Consider the following 20366-nt stretch of genomic DNA (forward strand, 5'->3'; position numbering starts at 1 on the left):
TGTCACTTGGTGCCACTCTACAAAGAAAAAAAAAAAAAACTTGAAAAAATACACCTCTATGCTCACCAAGCTGATTGTTGTCAGTTAACTCATCTCTGTTCCTCAGTTTCCTCATCTTTAAAATGATGATAATAACATTACCAACCTCATTTGGCTGTTGTAAGGATTATATAAGTTAACATATATAAAGTGTTTACAAAAGTACACATCGCACTGTAAGCTTCATATAGTGATAGTTATTACCTTGAATATTACTGTGTACCCTAAATCCTGTGCCACATATTCCCATTAATACTCACAACCCAATAAGGGATGTAGTGTTATTTGTCCCCAAACCAGGGTCAGAGAAATTGGAAGTAATATGCCGAAAGTGGCAGAATCCAGGAGAGAGTCGCTCAAAAGTTCATGCTCTAAACCATCAAACAACAGCAAAATAATAATCCCTTAGTGGAACAAGCAGCTGCCTTGGAAGATTTCTAAGGTAAGAACCTCAAAGGCTTCAGTTCTGGGCCCAGTGCTGCTGCCAGCTCACTTCCTTCGGAAGTAGCTTAATCACAATCTGTTTCCTCATTTAGACAATGGGGCTAATACAAAGGTTCCTGTTTGGCTCAAATCACATGGCTGCTTGAGAACACCAAATAAGCTCATGTAAGGGAGAGGGACCTCTCAGAGTTTAGAGCAATCAGACTTTGCCCTCTCTGCCCCACTGCACTACACAGTTCTTTGCCTTGACCCCTCAAGTACAATCTCTTCCCACCTCCCCCTCCTCCACATGCCTTCTGTTCTCTTCCATTCTTCCAGAATTTTGCTCACACTGTTTCCTCTGCCTGGGACATACTTTCCCTCACTGGATAGCCAAGGCTACATCTCATTCATTTCAATATCCCAATGCCCAGCACCTCATTCTAATTATAGGCTGATTATCTGATGTGGGGTTGTGCCCTGAGCACGTCAAGGGAGAGGACAAGGGAAATGCTATCCTTCTCAGAGTTCATATTCAATTCTGCCTGCTAGGAGGAAGGCAGGGAAATAACAAATCCATCCCTCCATATTTGATCTCCTGGTCCAAAGAGTATGCCTCATCAAGCAATTTAGTTTTAAAAAGATGTTTTTGCTGCCGCCATCACGTTGGGCTTTTGTGTTTCTTCCAACTTCTTTGGATTCAAATGTCCAATGGTAAACTGGAACATGCTATTGAGTATTTTACAACCAGGCTATGGGGGAGGGGTGCTATGAGGAGGAAATCACAACCACACACAATCAAGTTCTCAAACATGAGCTGCAAACTTGGGATCCTGGTAAAAATCTCCAGAAAAAAAAAAAAGATATAAAAGAAGCTGTCAGGGATAAAGCTACATGTAAAAGAATGAAATTAGAACACTTCCTAACACCATACACAAAAATAAACTCAAAATGGATTAAAGACCTAAATGTAAGAGCAGACACTATAAAACTCTTAGAGGAAAACATAGGCAGAACACTCTATGACATAAATCACAGCAAGATACTTTTTGACCCACCTCCTACAGAAATGGAAATAAAAACAAAAATAAACAAATGGGACCTAATGAAACTTAAAAGCTTTTGCACATCAAAAGAAACCATAAACAAGACGAAAAGACAACCCTCAGAATGGGAGAAAATATTTGCAAATGAAGCAACAGACAAAGGATCACTCTCCAAAACTTACAAGCAGCTCATGCAACTCAATATCAAAAAAACAAACAACTCAATCCAAGAATGGGCAGAAGACCTAAATAGACATTTCTCCAAAGAAGATATACACATTGCCAACAAACACATGAAAGAATGCTCAACATCACTAATCATTAGAGAAATGCAAATCAAAACTACAATGAGGTATCAACTCACACCAGTCAGAATGGCCATCATCAAAAATTCTACAAACAATAAATGCTGGAGAGGGTGTGGAGAAAAGGGAACCCTCTTGCACTGTTGGTGGGAATGTAAATTGATACAGCCACTATGGAGAACAGTATGGAGGTTCCTTAAAAAACTAAAAAGAGAACTACCATATGACACAGCAATCCCCCTCCTGGGCATATACCCTGAGAAAACCATAATTCCAAAATAGTCATGTACCACAATGTTCATTGCAGCACTATTTACAATAGCCAAGACATGGAAGCAACCTAAGTGTCCATGGACAGATGAATGGATAAACAAGATGTGGCACATATATACAATGGAATATTACTCATCCATAAGAAGAAATGAAATTGAGTTATTTGTAGTGAGGTGGATGGACCTAGAGTCTGTCATACAGAGTGAAGTAAGTCAGAAAGAGGAAAATAAATTCCATATGCTAACACATATATATGGAATCTAAAAAAAAAAACCAAAATGGTTCTGATGAACCTACGGGCAGGACAGGAATAAAGAAGCAGATGTAGAGAATGGACTTGAGGACATAGGGAGGGGGAAGGATAAGCTGGGACAAAGTGAGACACTAGCACTGACATATATACACTACCAAATGTAAAATACATAGCTAGTGGGAAGCAGCTGCATCGCACAGGGAGATCAGCTCGGTGCTTTGTGACCACCTAGAAGGGAGGGATAGGGTGGGTGGGAGGGAGACACAAGAGGGTGGGGATATGTGGATATATGTATTCATATAGCTGATTCACTTTGTTATACACAGAAACTAACACACCATTGTAAAGCAATTATACTCTGTTTAAAAAATCTTGCAAAAATAAAGAACAATTAAAGAATGGAAAAAAAAAAAAGAAGCTGTCAGGGATATGTTCCTTCCCCTTCCCTTCAAGTGGATCTAATGCATGTGAAGGGTAGCAAAGTGATAGCATAACCAAACATCAGCATCAGAGAAATTAGATATTTCCTAGAAACTGCAATTCGTGAGAACAGGTTCTTCTTCCTGATGCTCCCCTAAGCTGATTGAAGGTACTTATTATTATTTAGAGGTATAGGTGATACTTTCACTCATCCACTGATTTTTTAGAAGCCCTAGGGGGTAGAGCAGAGCAGGGGGCCTCCATGAACTCTAGTCCACATAGGCTGGCATGGAACAGGGATGGAAACTGGAGGTGGGCAAATAAATCCAAAATGTTCATTGAATAAGCTGAGGGCTGGTCAGGTGTGGCTATAATAGAAGATCTCCTGCTCTCTAGCAAAATGCTCTGATTTACTGAGCAGGCTCCAATTGCTGGTGTGCTACCAACTCTCGACCCTCTTTCTTAATTCCTCTTCAAGGGAGATTAAGTTCTGAAGGTTTCTTCTATGATTCTTGTTGGTTTTTTTTAATTTAATTTAAATTATTTTTTAAAAAACATCTTTATTGGAGTATAATTCCTTTACAATGGTGCGTTAGTTTCTGCTGTATAAAAAAGTGAATTAGCTATACATATATATATATATATATATATATATATATATATATATATATATATATATCCCCATATCTCCTCCCTCTTGCGTCTGGCTCACACCGTCCCTATCCGACCCCTCTAGGTGGTCACAAATCACTGAGCTAATCTCCCTGTGCTATGTGGCTGCTTCCCACTAGCTATCTACTTTACATTTGGTAGTGTATATATGTCAATGCCACTCTCTCACTTCGTCCCAGCTTACCCATCCCCCTCCCCGTGTCCTCAGTCCATCTTCTACGTCTGCGTCTTTATTCCTGCCCTGTCCCTAGGTTCGTCAGAACAACTTTTCTTCTTTTTTTGGTTTCCATACATATGTGTTAGGATACGGTATTTGTTTTTCTCTTTCTGACTTACTTCACTCTGTATGACAGACTCTAGGTCCATCCACCTCACTACAAATAACTCAATTTCGGTTTTTTATGGCTGAGTAATATTCCATTGTATGTATGTACCACATCTTCTTTATCCATTCATCTGTCGATGGACACTTAGGTTGCTTCCATGCCCTGGCTATTGTAAATAGAGCTGCAATGAACATTGTGGTACATGACTATTTTGGAATTATGGTTTTCTTAGGGTATATGCCTAGTAGTGGGATTGCTGTGTCATAAGGTAGTTCTCTTTTTAGTTTTTTAAGGAACCTCCATACTGTTCTCCATAGTGGCTGTATCAATTTACATTCCCACCAAAGTGCAAGAGGGTTCCCTTTTCTCCACACCCTCTCCAGCAGTTATTGTTTGTAGAATTTTTGATGATGGCCATTCTGACTGGTGTGAGGTGATACCTCATTGTAGTTTTGATTTGCATTTCTCTAATGATTAGTGATATTGAGCATTCTTTCATATGTTTGTTGGCAATCTGTTTTTTTTTTTGCAGAAATGTCTATTTAGGTCTTCTGCCCATTCTTGGATTGGGTTGTTTGTTTTTTTGATATTGAGTTGCATGAGCTGCTTGTAAGTTTTGGAGAGTGATCCTTTGTCTGTTGCTTCATTTGCAAATATTTTCTCCCATTCTGAGGGTTGTCTTTTCGTCTTGTTTATGGATTCCTTTGATGTGCAAAAGCTTTTAAGTTTCATTAGGTCCCATTTGTTTATTTTTGTTTTTATTTCCATTTCTGTAGGAGGTGGGTCAAGAAGGATCTTGCTGTGATTTATGTCATAGAGTGTTCTGCCTATGCTTTCCACTAAGAGTTTTATAGTGTCTGCTCTTACATTTAGGTCTTTAATCCATTTTGAGTTTATTTTTGTGTATGGTGTTAGGGAGTGCTGTAATTTCATTCTTTTACATGTAGCTGTCCAGTTTTCCCAGCACCACTTATTGAAGAGGCTGTCTTTTCTCCACTGTATATTCTTGCCCCCTTTATCAAAAATTAGGTGACCATAGGTGATGGGTTTACCTCTGGCTTTCTATCCTGTTCTATTGATCTATATTTCTGTTTTGGGGCCAGTACTGTGCTGTCTTGATTAGTGTAGCTTTGTAGGATTGTCTGAAGTCAGGGAGCCTGATTCCCCCAGCTCCATTTTTCTTTCTCAAGATTGCTTTGGCTATTCAGGGTCTTTTGTGTTTCCATACAAATTGAGAATATTTTTGTCCTACTTCTGTGAAAAATGCCACTGGTAGGTTCATAGGGACTGCATTGAATCTGTAGATTGCTTTGGGTAGTATAGTCATTTTCACAATATTGATTGTTCCAATCCAAGAACATGGTATATCTCTCCATCTGTTTGTATCATCTTTAATTTCTTTCATCAGTATCTTATAGTTTTCTGCATACAACTCTTCAGTTTCCTTAGGTAGGTTTATTCCTAGGTATTTATTATTTTTGATACTATGGTAAATGGGAGTGTTTCCTAAATTTATCTTTCAGAGTTTTCATCATTAGTGTATAGGAATGCAAAAGATTTCTGTGCATTAATTTTGTATCCTGCTACTTTACCAAGTTCATTGATTAGCTCTAGTAGTTTTCAAGTAGCATCTTTAGGATTCTCTCTATATAGTATCATGTCATCTGCAAACAGTGACAGCTTTACTTCTTCTTTTCAGATTTGAATTCCTTTTATTTGTTTTTCTTCTGATTGCTGTGGCTAAAACTTCAAAAACTATGTTGAATAACAGTGGTGAGAGTGGAAAAGCTTGTCTTGTTCCTGATCTTAGAGGAAATGGTTTCAGTGTTTCACCATTGAGAATGATGTTGGCTGTGGGTTTGTCATATATGGCCTTTATTATGTTGAGGTAAGTTCCCTATATGCCTACTTTCTGGAAGGTTTTTATCATAAATGGGTGTTGAATTTTGTGAAAAGCTTTTTCTGCATCTATTGAGATGATCATATGGTTTTTCTCCTTCAAATTTTTAATACAGTTTATTACATTGATTGATTTGTGTGTATTGAAGAATCCTTGCCTTCCTGGGGTCAACCCCACTTGATCATGGTGTATGATCTTTTTAATGTGCTGTTGGATTCTGTTTGCTAGTATTTTGTTGAGAATTTTTGCACATATATTCATCAGTGATATTGGCCTGAATTCTTTTTCTTTGTGACATCTTTGTCTGGTTTTGGTATCAGGGTGACTTTGGGAGCGTTCCTCTGTCTGCTATATTTTGGAAGAATTTGACAAAGATAGGTGTTAGCTCTTCTCTAAATGTTTGATAGAATTTGCCTGTGAAGCCATCTGATCCTGGGCTTTTGTTTGTTGGAAGATTTTTAACCACCATCTCAATTTCAGTGCTCGTGATTGGTCTGCTTATATTTTCAATTTCTTCCTGGTTCAGGCTCAGAAGGTTGCACTTGTCTAAGAAATTTTCCATATCTTCCTGGTTGTCCATTTTATTGGCATTTAGTTGCTTGTAGTAATCTCTCATGATCTTTTGTATTTCTGCAGTGTCAGTTGTTACTTCTCCTTTTTCATTTGTAATTCTGTTGATTTGAGTCTTCTACCTTTTTTTCTTGATGAGTCTGGCTAATGGATTATAAATTTTGTTTATCTTCTCAAAGAACCAGCTTTTAGTTTTACTGATATTTGCTATCATTTCCTTCATTTCTTCTTCATTTATTTCTGACCTGATCTTTATGATTTCTTTCCTTCTGCTATCTTTGAGGGTTTTTTGTTTTTCTTTCTCTAATTGCTTTATGTGTAAGGTTAGGTTGTTTATTTGAGATGTTCCTTGTTTCTTGAGGTAGGATTGTATTGCTATGAGCTTCCGTCTTAGAACTGCTTTTGCTGCATCCCAAAAGTTTTGGGTCATTGTGTTTTCATTGTCATTTGTTTCTAGGTATTTTTTGATATCGTCTTTGATTTCTTCAGTGATCTCTTGGTTATTTAGTAATGTATTGTTTAGCCTCCATGTGTTTGTATTTTTTATAGGTTTTGTTAACCTGTAATTAATATTTAGTCTTATAGCATTGTGGTTGGAAAAGATACTTGATACAATTTCAATTTTCTTAACTTTATCTAGGCTTGATTTGTGACCCAAGATATGATCTATCCTGGAGAATGTTCCATGAGCTTTTGATAAGAAAGTGTATTCTGTTGTTTTTGGTTGGAATGCCCTATAAATATCAGTTAAGTCCGTCTTGTTTAGTGTATCATTTAAAGTTTGTGTTTCCCTATTAATTTTCATTTTCTATGATATGTCCATTGGTGAAAGTGGGGTGTTAACGTCCCCTAGTATGATTGTGTTACTGTCGATTTCTGGTTTTATGGCTGTTAGCATTTGCTTTATGTATTGAGGTGCTCCTATGTTGGGTGCATCAATATTTACAGTTGTTATATCTTCTTTTTGGAATGATCCCTGGATCATTATGTAGTGTCCTTCTTTGTCTCTTGTAACAGTCTTTATTTTAAAGTCTATTTTGTCTGATATGAGAATTGCTACTCCAGCTTTCTTTTGATTTCCATTTACATGGAATATTTTTTTCCATCCTCTCACTTATTGTCTGTATGGGTCCCTAGGTCTGAAGTGGGTCTCTTGTAGACAGCATATACACGGGTCTTATTTTTGTATCCATTCAGCCAGTCTATGTCTTTTGTTTGGAGCATTTAATGCATTTACATTTAAGGTAGTTATCGATATGTATGTTCCTAATAACATTTTCTTAATTGTTTGGGGTTTGTTATTGTATTTTTTTCCCTTCCCTTTTGTTTCTTGCCTAGAGAATTTCCTTCAGCATTTGTTGTAAATTTGGTTTGCTGGTGCTGAATTCTCTTAAGTTTTGCTTGTCTGTAAAGTTTTTAATTTCTCCTTCAAATCTGAGTGATATTCTTGCTGTGTAATCTTAGTTGTAGGTTTTTCCCTTTCATCACTTTAAATATGTCCTGCCACTCCCTTCTGGCTTGCAGCATTTCTGCTGAAAAATCAGCTGTTAACTTTATGGGGATTCCCTTGTATGTTATTTGTTGTTTTTGCCTTGCTGCTTTTAATATTTTTCCCTGTATTTAATTTTTGATAGTTTGATTAATATGTGTGTTGGCATGTTTCTCCTTGAATTTATCCTGTATCAGACTCTATGTGCTTCCTGGACTTGATTGGCTATTTCATTTCCCATATTAGGGAAGTTTTCAACTATAGTCTCTTCAAATATCTTCTTAGTCCTGTTCCTTTTCTCTTCTTCTTCTGTGACCCCTATAATTCGAATGTTGGTGTGGTAATGTTGTCCCAGAGATCTCTGAGACTGTCCTCAATTCTTTTCATTCTTTTTTCTTTATTCTGCTCTGCAGTAGTTATTTCCACTCTTTCATCTTCCAGGTCACTTATCCGTTCTTCTGCCTCAGTTATTCTGCTACTGACTCCTTCTAGAGAATTTTTTATTTCATTTATTGTGTTGCTCATCATTGTTTGCTCTTCAGTTCTTCTAGGTCCCTGTTAAACGTTTCTTGTATTTTCTCCATTCTTTTCCCAAGATTTTGGATCATCTTTACTATCATTATGCTGAATTCTTTTTCAGGTAGGTTGCCTATTTCCTCCTCATTTGTTTGGTCTGGTGGGTTTTTACCTTGCTCCTTCGTCTGCTGTGTTTTTCCCTGTCTTTTCATTTTGCTTAACTTACTGTGCTTGGGGTCTCCTTTTTGCAGGCTGCGGGTTCGTAGTTCCCACTGTTTTTGTTGTCTGTGCCCAGTGGCTACGGTTGGTTTAGTGAGTTGTTTAGGCTTCCTGGTAAGGGTCTAGTGCCTGTGTTCTGGTGGATGAGACTGGATCTTGTCTTTTGGTGGGCGGGACAATGTCCAGTGGTGTGTTTTGGGGCGTTTTGACCTTATCATGACTTTAGGCAGCCTGTTTGCTATCAGGTGGGGTTGTGTTCCTGTCTTGCTTGTTGTTTGGCATAGGTTGTCCAGCACTGTAGCTTGCTGGTCATTGAGTGGAGCTGGGTCTTAGCATTGAGATGGAGATCTCTGGGAGAGTTTTTGCTGTTTGATATTATGTGGAGCTAGGAGGTCTCTGGTGGACCAGTGTCCTGAACTCAGCTCTCCCTCCTCAGAGGCACAGGACTGACATGTGGCTGGAGTACCTAGACTCTTTCAGCCACAGGGCTAGAAGAAAAGGGAGAAAAAAAAGAAAGGAAGGAAGGAAGGAAGGAAGGAAGAAAGAAAGAAAGAAAGAAAGAAAGAAAGAAAAGAAAGAAAGAAAGAAAAGAGAGAAAGTTACTAAAATTAAAAATTAAAAAATTATTAAAAAGTAAAAAAATTGAAAAGTAATTAAAAAGAATGGACAGACAGAATCCTGGGAAAAATGGTAAAAGTAAAGCTATACAGACAAAATCACACAAAGAAGCATACACATACACACTCACAAAAAGAGAAAAAGAAAAAATATAGATATTTATATATATAAAAAAAAGAAGAGAGCAACCAAATCAATAAACAAATCTACCAGTGATAATAAACTTTAAATACTAAACTAAGAAACATAACACCAGACACAAATTAGATGTAGAAAGCGAACCCCAAGTTTGCAGTTGCTCCCAAAGTCCACTGCCTCAATTTCGGGCTGATTCATTGTCTATTCAGGTATTCCAGATATGCAGGGTACATTAAGATGATTGCTGAGATTTAATCTGCTGCTCTTGAGGCTGCTGGGAGAAACTTCCCTTTCCCTTCTTTGTTTGCACAGCTCCTGGGGTTCAGCTATTGATTTGGCCCTGCCTCTGCATCTATGTCGCCTGAGGGCATCTGTTCTTCACTCAGACAGGAAGGGGTTAAAGTAGCAGCTGATTAGGGGGCTCTGGCTCACTCAGCCCAGGGAGGGGAGGGAGGGGTACGGAATGCAGGGCGAGTCTGCAGCGGCAGAGGCCTGGTGTGATGTTGCAACAGCCTGAGGCACGCCATGTGTTCTCCCGTGGATGCTGTCCCTGGATCACGGGACCCTGGCAGTGGTGGGCTGCACAGTCTCCTGGGAGGGGGTGTGTGGATAGTGACCTGTGCTGGCACACAGGCTTCTTGGTGGCTGCAGCAGCAGCCTTAGCATTTCACGCCCATCTCTGGTGTCCATGCTGATAGGCGTGGCTCGCACCCAGCTCTGGAGTTCGTTTAGACAGTGCTCTGAATCCTCTCTCCTCGTGCACCCTGAAACAATGGTGTCTTGCCTCTTAGGCAGTTCTAGACTTTTTCCTGGACTTCCTCCTGGCTAGCTGTGCCACACTAGCCCCCTTCAGGCTGTGTTCATGCAGACAACCCCAGTCCTCTCCCTGGGATCTGACCTCTGAATCTGGAGCCTCAGCTCCCAGCCCCCACCTGCCCTGGCTGGTGAGCAGACAAGCCTCTCGTGCTGGTGTGTGCTGGTTGGCATCGATCCTCTGTGTGGGGATCTCTCCACTTTGCTCTCTGCACCCTTGTTGCTGTGCTCTCTTCCATGGCTCCAAAGTTTCCCCTGCCACCCCCCGTCTCCACCAGTGAAAGGGTTTCCTAGTGTGTGGAAACTTTTCCTACTTCACTCCTCCCTCCCAGAGGTGCAGGTCCCATCCCTATTCTTTTGTCTCTGTTTTTTCTTTTTTCTTCTGCCCTACCCAGGTACGTGGGGAATTTCTTGACTTTTGGGAAGTCTGAGGTCTTCTGCTAACGTTCAGTAGGTGTTCTGTAGGAGTTGTTTCACATGTAGATGTATTTCAGATGTATTTGTGGGGAGGAAGGTGATCTCCATGTCTTACTCCTCCGCCATCTTGAAGGTCTCCTGACTCTTCTTTTTCATTTGACAAATCAAACTGAAATTATTATGTAGATGCTTTTGATACCCACCCTGCTTATTCAAACATGTGGAGGAGGCAAGGGAGTGGCAGAGAGAGCAAAGCACTGCTTCATTTTCTTGATTTGCAAGGCTGGTCCACAGCAGCACCCACCAAGCTGGCAGGACTTCTTTCTGCATGTTCAACTGCTCGGGTAGGTGGAACATAGAAAAAACCTATACTAGGGAACCAGTGAGGTTGAGCCACCCAAGCCAATAGCCAACCAGCCATGGAATGGACATATCCTATTGCTTTCTGCGGGAGGCTCCCCAGCACTCATCTACCTTTAGCCTTACCGGCATTTGGACTTCCCCCCAAGGCACTCTTACTCTCTTGCTTAGATATGGACACTTTACTGCAGAAACAAGTCCCTGCAATAACATAAAGGGAAGCAACTGGGCTGCAGGAAGCAGAAGGCTGGAAGAGTATGTGGTGCATCAGTGAAAAGAACACCCCCCAGGGAATCTGGAGACTAGATTCAAGTTTTAGTTTTGTCATTGACTTGCTGTTTGGCCTCAGTCAGGAATAGGCTTCTCAGACTTCCACCATCATTACAAGGTTTGCATGTGTGCATGTGTGTGTGTGCACACACATGTGCATAAGCATGGCCAGAGTTGTTCTTTGGGGAGTTCCCTAAGAGACCTAGTGACTCTGACATTTTAGAAATATTTAAGACTAGATACGGCACACTTGATCGAAAGTTTGGTCCTGGCCTCTGAAATGTACCCATCAGGCCTTGCTAAAGAAAATGCTTCATAGAGGGCAAACCCTCTGAAGCTGGTAAGTTCCACAGTGACCTCAGAGTCTGAAAAGTTAACCACAAGGAATTTTTCTTCTTACTAACTTAAATAAAGAAGGACTTTGTCAAGCAGGGTTGTGTGGGCTTGGATGAGATTAAAGGACCAGTCAATCATGCTAACAAAGGAGGCAGAGAGTAACTGCCTCCTATCCGACAGACTTTCCTTTGTTCCCCACCCCCCAACTATAGACAAAAACAAATAAAATTCCTTCTGAGATGCTGAGTCTTTAAATCATAGTTCAGTGCTTTTAAGTTTGGTGTTAGTGAAGTTCCCTGAACAGGCCAAAGAATTTCAAGCTATTCTTGGTCTCCCATGGCCCCAACTGCAGGGACTGGAGGCCCAGAGCACATGGAGGAATTAGAAGGTCTTCCAGGTATTGGGAAAGGGATAAATGTTTCAGGGAATAGAAAGACAATTGCTGCTGGGAACGTCCTATTACAGAGAATCCCAGCAGGTGTAGAGAAAAAGAGGCCTGCTAACCAGCCACAGTTTCAGAGTGCCTGAGAATTAGTGATCTTGCTAGAGGTCATTTGATCCAGCCCTCTGATCAGGAAACTAGCCAAAGCAAACCAGACACAGGGGAAGGAGAATCCATGATTTCCTAATAAGTCTGGGACAGTGCTGGCTTCTTCTTATGAGCAAGAAGATCTCTTTATATAGATTCCTTCCTCTCCTTGCATCTCAAAGAATCACTGCTGTTTTCTACTCTGTATGGGGACATTATCCTTCAAATAAGACTCAAAAATATGCCAGCTGCTCAGAACTGTGGACATTTCCAGCCATGTACATTAAAGAGGAACAGAAGTAGCAGAATAAAGGAAAGATGACTTTTTCTGGACATTGGTTAAGTAACTGTAAGGCTGTTTAATTCCCTTGGAATGTGCTAAACTATATGAGAAGTTAGAGAGATACTAGCTCTCAAATTACAAGAAATTATACCTGTGTGGAGGCCAGAGGAATGGGGAGCTGACTCAACTTCTACACTATGATCATGAAGCTTAAGATTGCCACCTCCTCCCTGGTAGCATGTCCTGCCTCTCCTATCTTGGTTATATTAGCTGTGGACTGTCAGATTTCATAACTTGGGTCTGAGAGATAAATGTGAAATGTCATTACTCCTGGTTCTCTTGATGGGCACAAGAGAGAAACAATAAATAGTGTACTTAACATACAGGTACTTGTGAGGCCTTAAAGTTCCCAGCTCTGTTTCTGTTTAACAGACACCTCAGGAACTTCAACAGAGCAGTGGCATAAGAGGCAAAAGCTCCATTTATTTGTTAGGCTGTGTATATCTTCTGCAAGTTATCATCTCAGAAGACAAGGCTTTAGTGAAGGCTTTCTGAGTTCAGAGAAGTCGTGGTCACTTCCAATAGAATGGAAGGTTCAGGGATTATTTTTATAAGCAGATAATTAAAATACAGAATTTGGCCTGTCAATTGGGCAGGGATGATGGTTGTGGCCTGAAGTGTGCAGGCTTGGATAGAACTAGTAGATATGTCAGGGTGAGGTGATCCCACCAAGAGGAAAAGAAGAAGTATGTTGGCTGGCCTGCATCAGAGAACCAACCTTGCACTCTGTGTCTGGGAGTGAATTAGTACCTATTACTCTTTATCCAAGTGTTCATCTGGTGGTGATAAAATTCCAGGACTTGAAAGAGTTTTGAAAGGCTACTGAGTCAACCCAATTATTTCTTAGCAACACCCAAATAGATGAATCTTTCCTTTCCTAATGAAATATTGCAACCGAGATTTCTCCAACCTTCTTAGAAAGCTATTCAAGTACACAACACCTCTCATTAGCAGGAAGTTTTGCCTTGGCTCTAATCTAAATCCTTTCTGCTGCTGTTCAAATATAATTACTCTTTGCTCATCTTTGGCTAGGATGTGAGGTTCTGGCTAAGGTATTCAGACTCTCCAATGTCCCTGTTAGTAAGGGTCCTACCTCCCAGTCTAGGACAGAGGCCTGCCACTGGGCAATCTTGTCAATATTCTCCAAGCGCCGCTTGCGTTCATTGATCTGCTGAGTCACATTTCTCATGACAGCCAGAGCGGCTGCCACATACCTGTAGTCACTGTGAAGACACAAAATTACAAGTTGGATGAGTCAATGTGCCATTGAACCAATGTGCTGGGTGCCAACACTAGCATCCATTCTCCTCTTCCTACTTAGCAAGAGAGCCCTGATTTTCAGATGGAATCCATGCCACATGGTGCAAAAGACTACATTTTCTATCCTTCTTTACAGTAAGAGGTGACTTATATGATCAAGTTCTGTCCAGTGATATGTAAATAGAAATGTTAGGTAGAACTTTTAAAAAGCCACCTTTAAGGAAAACAGCCTGCCCTTCTTTGGTCCTTACTTAATCCTGACGCTTAAGAATATTTAGATGTGATGGCTGAAGTTCTAGCAACCATCTTAGACCATAAGGACAAGGTCCATACTCCTAAGGATAGGATAAGAGAAAACTGGAAGGAGTCTCTGATAATCATGCAGCCAGCAAGGCAGCCATAGACTGCCTACCTGCAGGCTTTTTTTCCATGAAAGAGAAAGAGACTCATCTTTGTTATGCCATTATTTTTGTACCTATCTGATACAACCAGCCAAGGATGAAGAAGGGAGCTTCACACATGGCATGGTCCAGAGAACTTTACCATCTGTTCTAGCACCTATTTATAGGGAACTCTGCCCAAAGTCACTGTAAATTAACATCCAAACCTTTCCTCCTATACAATATAGAGATAGGATGTAGCATTGTGGTTAAGAACAGAGACTGGAGCCAGACTGCTTGGACACAAACCTTAGTTTAGTCACTGACTAGTGGTGTGGCCTTTGACAAGTCTCATTCACCCTCTCAGTGACTCAGTTTCCTCATCTGTAAAATGGGGAAAATTACAGTAGAATTTGCTGAAGTTTTAATAATCCATGAAAACTGTTTTACTCTTGGCTCACAGCAAATGTTAGCAGTGTTATTATTAATACAAAACAAACATTTCTCTAGTATAGACATTATATGGGTTGTCTCTCAAAACCTCTAACTCCAGAAGTACAATATTAGGCCCCATTTTCCTGGGACTTTGGATGGCCCACTTGTTGAAGGTTATACCACCCTGCCCAGTTTTCTCTGTTTGTCTGATCTAATTTCCAGTCAAATGGCTCCTGTGAAAAGAAGACTGAAAGTTAGATCCCAGACATTTGGTGGAATTACAATAAGCTGAGAAGGCAGGAGGATGAGTTACAGCTCAGTCTCAACAAACTTTTCCTTAGAGAAGCTAAACATGCTTTGTGGTCACTAACCTGCTCACTGTCCCAGCACCAATTTGAAAGAAGAGAAGAGAAAAAGAAGAGCAGGGCAACTGTCTTTTTCTTCCCTAATACATTGAGGTGTGGAGTGGTGGACCAAACATAGGAACAGAAGAAAGGGAGTTCTAACTGCCAGGGCTGATGAGACACAGCACCTCCTCTTAGCTGGCCTCCCTGGCTCCAGTCTGTTCTCTGCACACCTGCCAGACCACAGTCTTCAAACGTTACTACATTTTATCACCTACGGTGACAGGATACTCACTACAAATCCTAACCAGTCTATTCCTTCTCAAGACAACTCTGTTAACACACACACACACACACACACACACACACACACACACACACACATCCCAAAACGTTTTTATCCTGAGCCTTAATGAATGTTAGCTTTATCAGTTTTTCTTGTGGACCTCACATCTGACTCATACTGAACTTATGATCAACCAATACTTCTTAAATTTCTTTAAAATATGCTGTCTAGAAGCTGTATGTCTCTCAGTCTGTCCTTGAATTGTTGATTTCTTAGACCCAACTACAGAATATTACATTTGTTTCTGTTACATTTCATTCTTTTACAGTTACTTGCTCCAACCTGTGAGGGAGTTATTGTGCTCTGTAAAACTGTCAAAGTTTTTCCCTGGCAAGACTATCTGAGCTTGCCATTTAGAAGCAAGGTAGGGTAATGACAGAAGGGGTGGGTGCAGTGCAGAAGTTGCTGACGTAAGTAAGCACCCCTGTTCTTTAGGTCCTTTTTCTGTCTCCCATGCTATTCCTCCCTGATTTGAGAGCATCAGGAAAATGCCTTAAGCCACTTTCTAGGAGGTAAAGCATAGAGTTACACTGTCCAATATGGTAGCCACTAGCCACATTTAATTAAAATTAAATAAAATTTTAAAATTTAGTTCTTTAGTTGCATCAGCTACATTTCTCAGTACTCAATAGCCATATGTGGCCAGTGTCTACTATATTAAACCACACAGATATGGAACATTTACATCACTGTACAAAGTCCTATTGGACAGTGCTGGCATGAGAATGCTTATTACCTCTGCCTGACCCCATGTACTACTTAACCATGAATTTATCACTGCCACTGTGCCATACTGTCAGTCAACCTTTGCCATTTTTAGCTGGCTGCCTTTCTCACGATGGTTAGAGGGGGGTATGTCACCATCTCTAACCTTCCCCACTAGCTTTAGGAGTGGGTGAGAGAAAAAAGTAAATAGCTGTGGTCCAGCCTGAACCCTGCTCAGAGCCCTCAGGCTTCCAGATGAGGTCTGAGCCCAGCACGCTAGTGAGGAGACTGACTGAACCAAGATTGTCTTGTTCCAGACAGGTCAGCTAACCTCCCTCTTGTACAGTGTCTTTCTTCTTATCAGCTTAAGCAAGGTTGGGGGGGGTGGGGACATGTCACCCTTCTGTAAACAAAGGTAGTATTATTCTCCACTTACCACTCTCTATCCACCTAATCTCCCTCGGGAACTACTCTGCCTGCCTGCATTTCAGACCTACCTATCTGAACACCTATTGACCTAAGTCTTCAACATGGCAGTAGCCTCTAATTGCCTTCAAACCCAAGCTACTTTGACATGCATCGCAGGAGTTGTCACCTTGATACAGCTTCCTGAGGCCTGCAAGAAGGAGTGGCCCATGGCCTGGGGATAGTGCTAGGCCCAATGGGTCACCCCAAATGCGGACAGGGATTGATGTAGCCTGCCACTGCCTGAGTCATTCTCTCAGCACCCCTGAGCCTGGGGGTGGAAGGAGAGGGGACCAGAGACCCAGAGGGTAAGAAGGCCTTGAGGCAGGGGTTCCACTCACAAGGTGAAGGTGCACAGGAATGGGAAATCCCAGGGAGATATGCTATCTTATTGGCTCCCACTAAACCCAAAAGACCCTGGGGTTGCTTTGGTCTAAAAGACAAACATAGTTTTTGCCTGTGCTTTAAAAATGGTCCTTGGGGGGCTCTTAAAAGCACTTATGCAAATACATAATTTACCTAGTTAATATCATCAGTCCACAAGTATGATTTTTAGAGCAGACACTCAGGAGTAGGTGGGAGACGAGCTGTGATATAAAAACATTTGAGAATCACTCTTTAAATATACTGGTTTTAAAACCACTGGTCTGAAAGCAGCTCCACTGAGATTTAGGTACAATAGTGGCTGCTTCTGGTCACTTAGCACCTTGAAGTATTCCTGTGGAGGTCATTTAGACTCATTACAACATGGGATGGCAGAACTAGAAAAGGCCTTCCAGACTGGCTAGTACAATGGCTCACAAATCTTCCTCGGCATGAAAATCACCTGGAGGGCTCTTTAAAAAGTTAGATTCCCAGACCACTGTCCATACTATGTGTCCCTGCTTTGCCACAGACTTGCTCTTTGTCATTTTCCCTTTCTGGGACTCACTCTGTCTGGCCATAGAATGAGTAAGTCTGACTAGAAGACCTTCGTCTAAGGCCCTTTCCATTTTAGGTGCCATAAATGTTTTCCATTTTTATTTTTAAAATATTAAGATATTTTAGTTGGGGTTCTTTAATATCCTATTAGCTCTTACACGTTTTCTCCTTAGAAAACTTGGGACTCAGTTTTGGCAATGGGCTATATTAAATCTTTTAAGTGAGATTTAGTCACCTCCAAATTTCATGTCTAATTAGTACTCCCACTATCCCCCAGCTAGTAAACAGACTCAGGGAGAAGGGAACAGAGTCCTCCTTTGCAAGGTCCTTCTATACCTACCTCGCTCACAGCCAACAGAGCAAGGAAGGCAGAGTTACCACTGGTGGTGTTACTCACACAAAGGGAGAGTCCACTGCTACCACATTTGGTTTCAAATCTGAAATCTGTCCAGGGCTTCAGACCACTGAAGCACATAACCCACAATATGCTAAAGAACAACATCAACTTAAAAATGAACCTAGGGATTGGCCTAGAAGCTTGACATAAACAAAACCAACTGACCCATACTGATGGCCTTATGCAACTAGGTCTGGAAGTCAGCTCCAAGGAAACCAGGCAGCAGAGCCAAATGAAAGTAGGAAGCAGGCCTGACGAGAATCAGGCAGAAACTAAGGGAAATTGGGCAAAGGCCTTCTTTATTCTTATAGTGATCAATCAGGAAGAGAGTTGAGAGCTGGGCCAATAAACCTAAGGTTACGGATTTAATACCAATTAAAAGCAGGCTATAAATAGGCTGGGGGCTCTAGGTCATGAAGCAAAGCACGTGAAAAAATAGGGGATGGTTCACTGTAGACCATTCCCATTGTTGGAGATGACTCCCAGCATATACCTTACTAATAGAGGGTTAGGAGTATCATTTCCATTCAGAGAAAGATAAGCTCCTTGGTCCTTTTTGGGTTGGTTTTCTTGAAAATACTGAAAAACTTTGAAAAAACTTCAGGGGAACTCTCAAGTCTATTTTCCCCCAGTCATGCTGTGTGTCTAAGGGGAAGGTACAGTTGGGATGAGGCAGAGGAGGGTGTAAAAGACTAAAGAAGACCAGGGGTGTAGCCTTTCAGAAGAAATCTAAGGTCAGTACAAGTTGGGCAGTCTGTTACCAGGATATTTGACTCTATTGAGCAGAGTAGAATAAACAGTTGATTCACTTGGCTGAACTCAGGACTAAGGACTAGGCTATAAGCTCCCTGAAGGCAGTGTCTAAGTGGTACAATAATGATGAACACTGATTTTGTATACATATTGATTTATAAGTTTATAAGCAACTCATAAGCATTGCCTCACTTTATACACACAACAGTCTTCAGAGGTAAGCAAGAATATGTCATCATCCCATTGTGTATGTAAGCTAACAGAAACTCAGAAAAGGCAAAAGGACATACATTCTCAATAAGGATTAACATGTAGAGGAGGCTCTCTCCTTCACTCCTGCCTCCCTCAATCCCTTACCTATGGTCCTGGGCAGTATACTTGAGGAGCTCAGCCAACTGTAAGGGATACTTGCAGATCTTCTGCACTGGCGTCAAAAGGAAACCATCAATAGCAATGTCGATCATCTGCTGCAAGAGGCGACAGGCCTCAAAAAAGTGCTGGTAGCGGCTGTCCTTCATCAGTTTGGAGAGCTCCATACAGGCGTCCAGGTGGTTGTTACAGTACTCAGAATATATCCAGAATCCATCTTGCTGTGAGCAGAGGAAAGATAGAGAGAAAGGGAAAGGCTACTGAGGACTCCAAAAGAAGTTCTGGAGAAATGGGAAAAGAGACCCTCTACTTATATAGAAATATAAAAATGATAATGTCAATCTTTCCTACATTGATTCATAATTTAATAATAAAGAAATTATTTGGGAATTAGACAAACTGTAAAAATTCATATATAAAAATAAATAAAAGAGACCTTCAAGATGGTGAAGGAGTAAGACATGGAGATCACCTTCCTCCCCACAAATACATCTGAAATAAATCTACATGTGGAACAACTCCTACAGAACACCTACTGAATGCTGGCAGAAGAGCTCAGACTTCCCAAAATGCAAAAAAATCCCCATGTACTTGGGCAGGGCAAAAGAAAAAAGAAAAAACCGAGACAAAAGAACAGGGATGGGACCTGCACCTCTGGGAGGGAGCTGTGAAGGAGGAAAAGTTTGCACACACTAGGAAGCCCCTTCACTGGTGGGAACAGGTGGGGGAGAAGCTTCAGAGCCATGGAGGAGAGTGCAGAAACAGGGGTGCAGAGGGGAAAGTGGAGAGATTCCTGCACAGAGGATTGGTGCCAACCAGCACTCACCAGCCTAAGATGCTTGTCTGCTCACTCACCGGGGTGGGTGGGAGCTGAGAGCTGAGGCTCAGGCTTCGGAGGTCAGACCTCAGGGAAAGGACTGGGGTTGGCTGTGTGAAGACAGCCTGAAGTGGACTAGTGCACAACAGCTAGTCAGGAGGGAGTCTGGGAAAATGTCTGGACCAGCTGGAGAGGCAAGAGACCACTATTTTGGGGTGCACGAGGAGAGGGGATTCCTGCTCCTTGTGCCCACAGAGGGCAGAGCACCACCTAAATGAGCTCCAGAGACAGGAGTGAGCCGCGGCTATCAGATCGGACCACAGAGACAGGCATGGACCGTTAACGCTGCCACCACTGCCACCAAGAATCCTGTGTGCAAGTGCAGGTCACTACCCACACCCCTGTGGAAGCTTGTGCAGCAAACCATAGCCAGGGTCCCACGATCCAGGGACAACTTCCCCGGTAGAACACACAATGCACCTCAGGCTGTTGCAATGTCATGTCAGCCTCTGGTGCTGCAGGCTCACCTCACATTCTAATTCTGACTACCGTACTCTTCCCTCTCCCTGGCTGGAGTGAGCAGCAGAGCCCTAATCAGCTGCTGCTTGAACCCACTCCTGTCTGGGTGGGGAACAGACACCTGAGGGTGGCCTATATGCAGAGGCAGGGCCAAAACCAAAGTTGAACCCCAGGAGCTGTGTGAACAAAGAAGAGAAAGGGAAATTTCTCCCTGCAGACTCAGGAGCAGTGGATTATATCCCCACAATCAACTTGATAAAACCCTGCATCTGTGGAGTAGCTGAATAGACAACAAATGTTCCCAAAATTGAGGTGGTAGACTTTGGGAACAACTGTAGACTTGGGGTTTGCTCTCTAAGTCTGATTTGTTTTTGGTTTTA

The 20366-nt window shown here is 41.6% G+C and overlaps 1 protein-coding gene across 12 annotated transcripts in view; it reads right to left on the minus strand.

Moving 5' to 3' along the window:
- The window catches only part of ARHGEF9 (Cdc42 guanine nucleotide exchange factor 9), a 228719-nt gene that overhangs the window by 59327 nt on the left and 149026 nt on the right, over nucleotides 1-20366 (minus strand). For all 12 annotated transcript variants that reach the window (XM_059910557.1, XM_059910551.1, XM_059910560.1 and 9 more), the window contains 2 exons: nucleotides 18639-18871; nucleotides 13369-13498 (listed from right to left, as the gene is read on the minus strand). In XM_059910557.1, coding sequence (XP_059766540.1) covers nucleotides 13369-13498; nucleotides 18639-18871 — 363 coding nt within the window. The remainder of the gene's footprint in view (nucleotides 1-13368; nucleotides 13499-18638; nucleotides 18872-20366) is intronic.

Source organism: Balaenoptera ricei, chromosome X (assembly GCF_028023285.1).
Source record: "Balaenoptera ricei isolate mBalRic1 chromosome X, mBalRic1.hap2, whole genome shotgun sequence".
NCBI lineage: Eukaryota > Metazoa > Chordata > Mammalia > Artiodactyla > Balaenopteridae > Balaenoptera > Balaenoptera ricei.